The sequence below is a fragment of the Stegastes partitus genome, unplaced genomic scaffold (genome assembly GCF_000690725.1).
Source record: "Stegastes partitus isolate 25-593 unplaced genomic scaffold, Stegastes_partitus-1.0.2 Scaffold1124, whole genome shotgun sequence".
In the NCBI taxonomy this organism is placed as follows: Eukaryota; Metazoa; Chordata; class Actinopteri; family Pomacentridae; genus Stegastes; species Stegastes partitus.
Window position 1 is genome coordinate 181,797 of NW_007578855.1, and position 12,728 is coordinate 194,524.

The window sequence follows — 12,728 nt, forward strand, 5'->3', positions numbered from 1 at the left end:
TTAAACACAAAATGAGTTTCCGTGTCTGAAACCAGTTGAAGCTTCTTGGCCGCTGCTCTGATTTGTGAGAAAGTAATTTCCGGTGGGAAAAAAAAGAACCTTCGTCTGCCTGAGACGTCTCCTCCTGTGTTCCTTCCTGTCCACCTCCTCCTCTTTCTAATCTCTGGTCGATGAGTTTCGTGTTTTCAGTTTGTTTCAGGCTACACATAGCCGGTATTTACAAAAATGAATCTAGGTTTTCAAAAATAACGTTGTTCACACAGGAAAAGTCTTGTTGTTAAGAGCCGCTATGAGCTGCCAGACCTGTAGGGGGCAGTGTAATGAGAAGCATGCTAGCCAATCAGAATCCTGGGAAAAACACAACAAATGGCACAAATTACTGAAAAACTGTAAACTTTGTCACACACGACGCTCTTGTCGCATACTATGACGTCAAACTCCTTCTTGTCTACATGCAAACATAAAGACAGAGTTTTTTCCAAATCTCCACAGTTTTCAGAAGTGATTGTTTTCGGTGGCTTGTCGCTTCATTTACATGTAAACCAAAGGCCCATTGAAATATCACCGTTTTTGCTACGTGTAAACAGGGCCTCAATTTGATCAATGCTGGCTCTAATTTCTACCTTAACTTGCCTTTATGGACGAGAACCGAAATAGGAGACGACATTTTCAACACTCCTCGTCGAGCATCTGAAGCTTGTCAACAGGAGCCGCTCGCCCTCCCAGATCCACACAGCAGTGATAATATCTCTCGTTCTCATGTCTGTTCTCATCACCCCTCCCTTCACATCTGCTTCCCTTCAATCACCTCCTCTTCTCCTCTTACTCGGAGCCGGCAGCCTTTTTCTCCCTCGTCCACCTTGTGTCCTGCCTCCTTTCATCTCATCCAGTCAGTTCAGCCTCTCCTGTGCTCCCATTTTCCCACCTGTCATGGGACATTATTCATTTTTAGGTAATACATTTATCTGTCAGATGGACATCATAAACTCCTTGGCGTGGACGTTTAGGTTCCCGCGATCCAGAGGAATCTCTTTGCTTTTTTTAAAATCTGTCAGGATGGAAACAGCTGATGTCAGCAACAACTTTTCCTCTGTTAGATATGAGTGAAACCACAGACGTACATTTATCCTCTTAATTCACCACTAAAATAGATGAAATCGTAAGGATATGAAGTGCCATAGGTCCCATGAGGTTTAAGATTAAGCAATCACTGCATGTCTATTATGATTTGTGTTTAGCGAGACGTGGATGTAGTGATGCATTCAACACACACTACAGGCTGAACCAATGACAACACCTGATATACCGGCAAACACTAAGTACGAGTGGGAAATGTTGTAGCAGTTAAATAATCATGTTAATTTATTTAGAATATAACTTGCTCGTCAAAACACAAAAAAAATGCATCTGAAAGTCTGATCAAATGGTCAAAAACACTGACCTGGAAGATAATGTCTTGTACCGCTGTGCACACATCCACCACCGCTGCATGTCCAAATGAAAGCACGATGATCAGTGTGAAGAGGTGATAAAGGGTTAAATGATACCTGTGCAGGTGTCAGGAGCTCGTGTTTTTGATTCTCACAGTCACCACTCCCAGTCCCCAGACAAGTAAGTTCAGAGACCAAGAGGTTTCTCACACACAAGTAGGACAAAGGCGCAAAATGCAAAAAACAAAAACCATTAACTTGCACGTTTACCTGTATTTAGCCAAGAAGCACGAACCCACGCTGTTAGAACAGTGTAGGAAGAGTCACAGCGGTTTATTATCACAGCCTTCACATGTGCTCTGAGTGACTCTTTCTCACATTGCCCCCTTTGGTGACCTCAGGCTTGCTTATTGTTGGACTTTTGCTCTTTTATCGAGTATATTTTACTCTCAGATTAAAGGTTGACGATCTGCTACATGCTGGCTGAGTGTTGCGTCACCTTCAGCTCTACAGTCCTGCTGGCAGTCACCTCAGGCAATCGCTCATTGTTCTGCTGGCGTAGCTGGACGAAATGATTCCTTTGTCTGTCTTCAGGAAGTAACGCACAGTTTTAGAATAGCTTTAGTCCACAGACCACTTTTTAAATGTGTTACCATAAAACTGTAATGTTAACATCAACTACAAAGTAAAGGAAATTAGTCCCATCAACTTATCTTTTTAAGTTTGCTAAATGTAAACGTATGCATAAGTTCTGCTAATCTTTAATTAAGTGAACTTAAAAAGTCTCATTTCTACTTTCAGACCACTTTGGAGCTTAAAACATGAGTTAATAAACACCTTCGAGTTCCCTCAGCTCATTAAATTGAGTTTATACAAAACAAACTAGTGTATAAGCAGATTTCTGAGGATGTGCTTTTAGAAAGTTCAAACTCTCCAGAGACTCTATTTATTTTCTTGTAGTTTGAGAAGATGGTCATGGTGGAACCGTGTGCCTTTAATGTGTGTTAAATTTTGTTAGGGTTGTTGCTTTTCCTCATAATCGAGAGTCATTGTCCTGATTCTGGTCAAAAATGGGTTTTAAGCTGTAAGTTCTCAATGCTTAATGAAGAAGAAGCTCTCCAAAATGAACTCGTCTGTAACCGTTGTCTATGACAAGTTGATTCAACTTGAGTTCACTGAACTTGTTTTCTCAAGTTTAGTTAATTTAACTCGACTACTTTTACATGCTCACAACTCATAAAATGAGACTGAACTAAAATATCAAGTGAAGTGCAGTTAACTACATTTGTTGAGGCAGAGTAAGCTGAATGTGCTTAAAATGATTTAAAGTGTGACTTTCAGATTTGTTAATAAAGTTGATGGTCAAGAAAGCCAACTTTTTTTGTTGTTGTTTTTTTGATTCTGTGACATTCAAAGAACCAAAAAACAAGAGCTGTGCCTCCCCTATCATGCATCAACACCCATTACTATGCAGTTATTCAGGCTTCTGAGTTCCACCCACCTCCAACCCATCCTCCTCCTCCTCCTCCTCCTCCCCTCTCCTCTCCTTCTCCATCTCCTTTAGTTCACTTGTCAGCAGCAACTCGGAGCTGCTGCTCTGCCGCTCTGCACAGATGCAAACTTCACGTCCAAGTGGAAACATACGGTGCAGACCACAAACTGAGCAGGATGGCAGAGAAAAGAGGGGATGAAGTTCTGTTTCCGCAAAGGGGCCGCACTCTGAGTTTATTTTAAGGTAAGATTATTCGGAAAAGTTTGTGACTCACTTGATTTAATGCATGAAAATTGCTATTGTATAAAGCAGTAGTACGTTGAAACCCTGTCGGTGCAGCCGTGTTGGTTTTCTATTTTAAGTTTCAGTGCGTCTCGGTGCAAAAATAGAAGAAAAAGGAAACCACAGCAGCTGTGTCACTTTGCTGTCTTATGAGATCACTACAATCAACCTTTGCACATGACAGACATGCTATTAACATGCAACCTTCAGACAACTGTCAGTGCAGCAAAGAGGCCAAACAACAATGCTAGTAGGTGCATCTGTCATAGCACAGCATCATTATTCTATAAAATATGTAAAGAAGAGTCCCAAACATTCTGCCCAGTTGAAAACAAATGTCATAAATGGAAAACTTTTCCAAATGACTGACTTGAATATGATCCAGCCTGTGCTGTGTGCAGTAGTGAGTCACTGCTTTTGAAGTTACTTTTCTGTGTACATCCTCTTTGACAGCATTACTTCTCATTATTACAATAGCAGTGGTTGGAAGCCCTGTAGCATGCATCGTATGTCACAGATTACATTCGTACCTCTGAGTGAAGAAGTGAGCTGATGGTTGGTGGAAACATTTCAAATCAATTGGTCACTGTTCTCTTCCTGCTGCACCACAGAACAGCTGTTGTAGATTTGTGCCAGTTCTCTGATCAGTGTGCTGGCACGGAGGTGGCATCATGATTGGAGATACCGTCCGTGTTCTTTCATTCAGCTGAGGCTGATTTTTAAGGTCAGATCACGTTTTTTTGTTTTGTTTTGTTTTACAGATTTAGAAAAAGTCGTTTCAGACTCGATTACTGAAACACATTTTACTCCAGTATCAGAAGGGAAACTCCAAATCTTCCTGTGCTTCACTGGCTACTAGTTAGCTGAAGAACAGATCTTTGTATTTTAATGCTTGTTGTTAAAGTCCAACACGGCCAGTCGCCAGCATACACTTGTGATCATTGAACTACTCATGATCTTGATGGCTGTTTGAGATCCTCTCTTTTCTGAATTTCTCTTTATGACCAGAGATGATCAGGTCTTTGCTTTAGAAGTCCCTCCTATGAGGTCTCACACTGTCCTTTAAAACATTACTGATGAGACCGTTTCTCAATTGGTTTTATCGTGGTTCTTGTATTTTCTTCTATACTTGACTGTATTCATAAGTATTTTACTACATTGGCCTACACTTTGCACTTTATTTTATCTTCAGACAACCTGGAGGTTGTGAGTATGGCATATATTCGATTAAGTGCAGCGCCCCGTTTATTGTAGGTGGAAGTTTGAAGAGGCAACATTTCTTTACACTCTTTGTTAGGCAGCGCTTTTGAATAGAATGAGATATGTTTGCACTTCGCTGTTGTTTGGTCCCATTTCCCTTGAGTTTTGTTGACAGAAGTCTCCTACATACAAACTCGTGGAACTAGTGAATGTTCATCAGGGTTAAACCAAACTCTTCTGTTTGCTTCCTCTGCTGTTGTTGTTCATTGGTTTCTTTTCCTTGTTTGTTCACCATAAAAGAAGTAATCGAACTAGCTGAAGAGGTCTAATGTGCAGCGAATTCTTATCTCGAGTGTTTCTTCTTGTGACTAATTTTTGTTGACTCAGTCGAACTTCAAGAAAAGCGTTCGAGGGAGTGAACAGGAAGTCAGTGAACCACAGAGCTCCGATTTGACACACAGGTCCGGACCAGATCTGTGTTAGAGGTCATGTATCATTATGAACCCATGTTAACACTTTCAGTTAGCATGCACCCTAATCAGACATGTAAAAGACGGCTGGCTATCCAGGTGGCATAGAAGACATCTGAATGCATGCATTGCAGACACACACACACCCTGACCATACGGACCTGGCAGGCCGTGGAGTGCTTTGCCACGTTGCAGCTTGTAAACTGAGTGCATGTTGTATTTTGGAGCCGATGGTCAGGGTGTTCTGACCTCAACCACGGTTTGCCGGTGCTGTCCTCTGCACTGTAAAAAGTAATTCAAGGGACCTTCTTTAATTAATCGAAAAACAAAATGTAATTTACTGATTTAATTAGCCTTTTAAATTGGGTCGACATTAAAATGTGGCATCATGATAATATTATGTGTCATTTAAACCAACATTTTCTGGATTAGATGATTTAAAAAGAAATTCACGTTGAGGCAACATCATGAAATTGGCTTTAAAGCTTAATTTGGGACAATTTAAAAGTTGTAATTAAAAATACCTTTGATTGGGGAGAAAAAGTCCCCGAACTAACTGTAGTTGTTTGGTTGAACAAAGCTTTATTACAAGTTGCCATAGCTCAAAGTTTGTTTGCCAGTTCTTTTTTTGTTGTTTGAGCCGTGTGTTTGTGTGTGTTTGTGTGTGTTTGTGTGTGTTTGTGTGTAGCCTTGTGTACAAGCGTACGGTTGTGTCTCCATCTGAGCCACTGCGACCAAAATGTAATCACAGCCCAGTTCTGCACTTGTGGTACCAGAGGTTTCACTGTAAGATCTGCAATGAGGGTGACAGCGAAGGGAAGCGTGTTTGACATTGTGCTTTTGTGACAGAAGTGAAAACTGAGATAACAACACAGTGAGAATGACTGAAAGAAGAGCCTAAAATAGAAGCCAAGGGGGGCAGATAAAGAACGCATGAAGACGGAAGGTAAAAATGTGTTTCTCATCAGCACCCTCAGATCCTTTTTTAATGGCTGTAATAGATGCCGTCCGGTCTTCTCTCCCCACTGCACGCTGTTCCCATTACGCTTCCCAAACCTCCACGTTCGTGTCTACAATCAGTCAGGCCTCTCATGTGGAAACACTTGTTTATGGGAGTCTGCAGGTACGGCTTTGGGATAAATAACACGCTTAACAGATCCAAATGTCTTTCTGCGTGTTTCTAACGAGGCCAATTTTAGGGAATTAAGTTCTCAAAGTGAATTTATGTGCTGGTGTTATAGTTTATTTTACACAAATTACTCCTCACAAAGTCGGTATAAACAGTTGTTAAGGGGGTAGAAGAACTTGGCAGCTGGAGGAACGCGAGAAAACATGTGGATTGCACCACGAGAAGGTATGAACGACACAGCGGATGACTGAAATGTGGAGGAAATATGAAGGGATTCATGTCAAACAGGCGGATTTGATTGACTGTTTGTTTCTGTGTGTCAGTGAAGATTCTCAGTCCTCCAGCTCATGGTGATACTCGTAGATTAATCGTAGCAACTGGACTTGCTTGAGTTTCTTGAAGACGTTTCACCTCTCATCCAAGAGGCTTCATCAGTTCTGACTGATTTGTTTCTGTGGCTAATGTTTACCTGTGTCTTACCTTCTCGTGCCCCTCAGGCCCTAATCGTTGCCTTAAGCTAAGTGTTGCTGAGCTGAAGGTTCAGAAGTGGTCAGATAACAGCTAAAACCCATCCAGCCTCGCTCCTCCTGCACACGACTGGCCTCTAAGTTGAGTTCTTCTACTGTCAGACACATTTTCATCATATTTCTTCCGTGCCTTCCTTGAGGCAATAAATGACAGTGAACGATAGCCGCCCCTGAATATTTGTCCTGAAGCTCTTGAAAAGCAAGGATTAGTTGGAAACTGATGGAAGACCAGTGCCAAGTCAGAGTGGCACCGTCACCTTACAGAAGGCGTTTTATCACAGATCCAGATTGGCCTGGCAGCAGTTAATCCAATGCTGGCCGTGTCCCGCAGAGGTCACGTGTTTGGAGCTTACCAGTGCTCCTTTTGCCTTGGATTCATTTCTGCAGCAGGCTGGAAGAAGGTGTTCGGAGTGGAAACACAGAACCACAGAGAGTTTTGGATGTTGCAGGAAAAATGTGTCTCCACAAACAGTGTGTTTATGGTGTTTAACTGTACAAATCTGCTAGAATAGGTCCAGATGGTGGTGCATAAGCAGGCAGGTTGTTGTTACGTTAACCCACAGTCCAACACCGCACGATACAAACCAGAGGAAGACGAGGCAACTGGGAGAAATGTTTAATTATTCATGGAAGTCATCATAAAATGTCAAAGTCAACATAGCTGACAATCCTGTGTAGGTCCACTAGTTGTTGAACTGTGGAGCCCTGAAATAGTTGTGATTCTAAACAACATAATTGTGGAAAAGCTGACAGAAGAGTCAGAATACACAGAAGACTCCTCCAAGCCTTCAGCAAAGACACGTTTCATTTGTCAAGTTTTTGTCAGACAGGATTCTCACCACTGAGCACCTTTATAGTTGTATAACACATTTCTCTGGTTTAGTCTTGGGTGAAGTGTGCCACTAACGTCCCTCTCCTTTTCTCTCCCTGGTCTTTAGCTGGCCGCATGTGAACTAAATGAAAACAGAGAACCCCCTACCTGGAAGACATCGAAGAACTAAGTGGATTGGAGAAGGCAGAGGCCGAGTGAGGGAGTCAGAGGGAGGGAAGACAGAGGGGATTAGCAGCTAATCCAGTGCATGGACAATCCCGGAGCAGCTTTATCATTCTTCCAGGACGATGCAGACAAAACAGTTGCTGGATTACAGCGCTTTACTTCATTGCCCTTTCCAGGAGTGCATCACCCTTCGTTTTTCTTTGCTCTGATTGGTTTTATTGCCTCTCAAAGGCCTTGTGTCCTGGGCGGAGAAGGACCTGGGAGCAGAGGACAAAGAAGCGAGGCGGCAGGCCTGTGGAAAGGATGTCCTGTGGACGGTGTGGGGCCACACATGGATAAAAAGCTTTTTAGTGGGAGACGGTGTGTGGCAGTGGACCCCCTGTTGTCCTGCTAAGAGGAAGACACTGAAGAAGACATCAGAAAACAGACTTCTGTCTGAAGTTAGGACGTGTTGCACAGAAAGGCTTCACTGCCAGTAAGCAACACAGGAGACACGCTGTGTTGATGATCAGCTGTGGTTCGTTTCTTTTAAAGTGTAGGATTATAGAAAATTGCTGAAGGCTGCTGAACCTAAAACAGGAACGCAGGTGAAATGTATGATTTATTTATGAATAAATTGTCCTGCATGCATGTATTGCTGCTCTACTGCAGCGCATGCAGTGTGTTTGGGTTCAAAACTGTTACGAACAGACTGACACCTCAGACATGCTCTTAGGTGTTAATCCTCGTAGGCTAACCTGAAACCTAAATAATAGCGAGATGGGAGAACACACTTCCATGAGCCTGTAAAGCAACTCAGTACAGTTATATATATTTATATATAAACTTCAACAGGCTTGTTGATTTGACACGATGCCCAGTTATACGTTGTCCTGAAAATTCTGTATTTCTGCACAAAAGCTTTATTTTTTTCGTGGGGTTTGAGTAAAACACCCTTTAGCTTCACAAGGCCTCCTGCTGAGGTGATCCTCTTAGTGCTGCGAGCGAAACACAAGTTGGGGCTGACAAGAAGACGTTCCCCAAGTCTAAAACCATTAAAACTAAGGGAACACCAGTCTGTTGTGCCATACAACTGCCTAGTTTTATTTATTTGTTCTATGGCACTTATCTAGATTGTTTTCTCCTGACTAGATCCTTGCTTGTGTTGTACCTGCTCTCAGATGTACGTCGCTTTGGATAAAAGCTAAATGAAACTGTAGAATTGTAGTTTCTTTGGCTGGAATCGCAGCTCGGTGTATTTCCAGTTGTGGCTGGATTTTGTATTTCTACACAGTCATTCTGTGAACCAAATCTGAACAAGCGCCTGGTCCGCCCCAAACTCTCCAACCGCACAGGCTGCGGTATCCAGAGGGAACAGAGTATGGCCTTGTAATTTATCTCATTGTTAGTTTGTGATGATTGGAAGCTGCTGTCGTGTAGAAGAAGTGGTCATTTTGGACAGATGTGCAGTACCAGCCGTGAATAGGAGGGCAGAGAAGGGGATGCAAGCGGCATCTTGCAGCGTAGATCCTAAAGGGAAGCCGTGGGCAGGCAGTGCATGAATAGCTGGCTGTGACTCTATGGAGAATGGATTATACACACATTCTCTGCCAACTTAACAACCACATATTTGTGTTTTCTGTCCTCACTGTCTAGGCATTTCATTTTTTTTTTTTCCCTCTCTCTGGTTTTACAGTGGACCCCGAAACTGGAATTCAGACTTGACTGACATGTAATTGGAGCTCAGACATTCTCAGTTGATATAAAGGGAAATTACACAACTTTTCTGCCGCCATGAGTCTGGGAAAACTGCCAGGGATTAAAGGCCTTGTGTCGGGCTCACAGGGTAAACGCCGCTTTAAGAGCGACCTCTCCGTGGACATGATCAGCCCTCCGCTGGGCGACTTCCGACACACTATGCACGTAGGCCGTGGCGGGGATGTGTTTGGTGACACTTCCTTCCTCAGCAACTACGGGGGCAACAGGGAGCCAGGAAGTCCAGACTCTGCCAACAGCTCCAAGACAACCGGGTTCTTTACGCGCACCTTTCGCCACGTACGGAAGAACTCTGGGCCACGGCCGCGAGGAGGTTCTCGAGACTTGTCGTCCCCGCCGCCGGACATCTCACCCATCATCAAGAATGCCATCTCGTTGCCCCAGCTGAACGTGGACTCCCCCAACGGGTGCCTACAGAGGGGGCTGTTCCCCAGCTCCATCAGCTCGACAGACGACTCCTTCTACACATATGGTGAGATAATACAGATAATCACCTCCAGCATGGGACGGGATTTATGTAAAGCATCTTAACAGCGAGATTATCTTCATTAAAAGTGAGCAGAGAAAACAGTAGTGATCAAATCTGATGCTTTATTAAGGAGACAATGGAACGTGATCTCAAGGGTGGCACAGATGAATTCATATCGAGTTTAAGCGCAGACTGTGTACAAAAGCTGAGTGTGTTCTGAAAAAAAAAAGTCTAAGCTGACAATATGAACAGGACTACGTCAACTTTTAAACTGGTTTCTATGATAAATTTATGTGTGAGTAATTCTAGAATCATTTAATCTGTCATCTGGACTTTAGTCTTTTTGTCACACGGTTGGTAATTGAAGGGGAATTATGCTGATTTAAACCTGAACAACAGACCTCTGTTTACAGATATTGCAGTTTAGTTTGCGATGCAAGTTTTTCAGGTGAAGCTTCAGTTCAATATTTACAGTGTAGTCTATGTGATTACCACATGACATATCTTCAAAAGCATTAACGCCACACATGGAGGCTTTAGTAAAACCATCGACACCACAGTGGGTGAGACACACTGCATAATGTACGTACAGCTGTGGAAAGAGTTGCTAGACCACTGAACACTGTTTTCTGCCTCTTCCTCTGGTGCAGCCACACTGACTTTTTCTCTTAAGGTTGTGATGGACAGCTGTTTGCCTGATTCCAAGCTGATTAGCACCAGCTCTGTCTGTTTCCCTCTTCATGAAGCGCCAACATGGCCGTCTTCTCACCACCTCAGCTCTCCTGGATGCATTCTTGAATGATGATTCTGTTTTGAGTATCTGGTCACTTTACAGCTTATGCAAGAACCCCATTATTTTAATGGTGACTCAAAACATGTGAATTTTGAAAATAAAAAATACAGTTTGAAGACATTATTTTAAAGTTTAAAATGTAATAATAATTTACACTTTCTCATGTGTTTTCAAAGATGCTGTATTTACCAAAATCCAAGCAGGTCGAACAATAAGTGGTCTAATAATTATTTCCAAAGCTGTATGTTCTAATTTTCAGCCTTTCTGATTTACTAATGTCACTGTGCACAATCTATTTTTTTTTTTTTTTTGTGGTCATAAAGTTTCATGAATGTGTCCAAAGCCTAGTTTTTAACAGAGCCCATGTAGCTGAGGCTAGACCCTCCCCACCCCAAATTTTAAATTCTTTCATACTTGCTGCATAATTTCCAGACTTTACCGAGCCCTGCTTTGCCACTATAAACTAGCAAGTGGCTCAAGAACTAAATGAATAACTGGTGTTGACGGGAGACAGACAGACACAAAAGGTTTGATCACGTGATCCTCGAATCGTTGTGCACTGAAGCCCACGTTATGTAATAAATATTAAATCAAATTTGCATCTGTTGGTGCAACGATTGGCAAAACTGAATACAGAAATGTCCTACCGAGTGAAAAAGCTCCTTAGATTGCACAGAAAACAGGCTGGATGTGACCCAAAAACGATGATGAGCGACCACCCGAGCCCAGCGGTACCGTTGCACTGCGCTAGTCAACATAAATCAGGATTTTTAAAAAATCCCAACCTGGTACAATGATGCATTAAATCATGATCGTCTCTGTTCTTACTATTGACTCTCCGGTGGACTTGGAGCAAACAGCGCCATAAATGTCAGTGAACACACCAATAGAGAGGGTGAGGTTGCCCTCCTTTCAACATCGTTCCCACATTCCTCCGGGACAACCGGCAAACAGAACGCCTTCCTCTGAGTCATCTGGAATCACCTCGGCAACACCTGTACACAATTAGGTCTATAAACAGCGACACGCACTGCTGCTGCTCTGGTAGGGGGAAGGATATTTCAGTGGGCATTTCCTGTCATCTGTGTGTGTGTGTGACTGAACAACATAAACACACCAGTCATTACGTCTGCTCACCAATCAGAGCCTGTCGGGCAGCAGGGTGCACACTCTGTCTGGACTGGAAATCCCCTTTTTCCCCTCTCCAGATTTATTACCCAATTCATGAGGAATTTGTTAAAACTGAGTGACAGAGAGCGGCTGAACTGGGGGATGATGGGAGCTGGGTTTGGGTTCACTGACACCCATCTTTTCCCTGAGTCACCACTGCACACATCAGTCTTTAACAGGGATGTCGACATCCGGTCCTCGAGGGCCGCAATCCTGCAAACTTTAGATGTTTCCTTCTTCCAACACACCTGATTCAAATGATCAGGATCGTTATCAGACTTCTGCAGAGCTTGATGATGAGCTGATCATTTGAATCAGGTGTGTTAGAAGAAGGAAACATCTAAAACATGCAGGATTACGGCCCTCGAGGACCGCAGTTCGACACCCCTGGTCTTTAACATTAAGTCTCACGACGTGCCACCAAGACGTCGGTTTAATGTCCTGTCACACCTGTGATTTAAAACTTCACCCCATCTTCACTGATCTCGCCTTGTAAAACATGCACATCTGTCCCTACCGTTCTTCTCCCTTTTCATGCCCCTTCAGCGGCACCACACCACTGCTTCCCTCCTACAGTTGGAGAAGTAAATGTGCAGGACTCACAAGTCGCAGCTTCGTGGGTTAGCGGGTGACACCACACTAAACACACACTTACACTGACTGCTGAGTCGTTGCACGCTGCCGCCCTCTGGTGAAGAAACTAAAATGTTTGACAAATGTTCCATCAGTTTGTTCTTTAAAACCTTCATGCCCAGTGTTTTGTTTCTACAAAATGACTCAGGATGATGTCCTAAGCACATTTTGCTTAATTTAATGTTTAGAAACAGTCCAGGTTGCAAAACTGCAGCTACAAACATGAGGGGAGGTGGCAGGTGATGGGTTTAATTTCAGATATCCTGATAGAGAAATTCCATCCATCCATCATCTCTACACCTTAATCCTCACTAGGGTGGTGGGGGGCGGAGCCTATCCCAGCTGACTCAGGGTGAAGGCAGGTTCACCTGGACAGGTAAC

At 43.2% G+C, this 12,728-nt stretch overlaps 1 protein-coding gene across 4 annotated transcripts in view; it reads left to right on the forward strand.

Annotated features, from left to right (window-relative positions):
- The first annotated feature begins 2,996 nt into the window (after positions 1 to 2,996).
- The window catches only part of cdc42ep1b (CDC42 effector protein (Rho GTPase binding) 1b), a 19,137-nt gene continuing 9,405 nt past the window's right edge, over positions 2,997 to 12,728 (forward strand). The window contains exons 1-3 of one of the 4 annotated variants that reach the window (XM_008296375.1): positions 2,997 to 3,165; positions 7,469 to 8,121; positions 9,203 to 9,754. In XM_008296375.1, coding sequence (XP_008294597.1) covers positions 9,301 to 9,754 — 454 coding nt within the window. In that variant the 5' untranslated portion in view covers positions 2,997 to 3,165; positions 7,469 to 8,121; positions 9,203 to 9,300. The remainder of the gene's footprint in view (positions 3,166 to 7,468; positions 8,122 to 9,202; positions 9,755 to 12,728) is intronic. The other 3 variants (XM_008296373.1, XM_008296376.1, XM_008296374.1) reach the window with 3 other exon arrangements.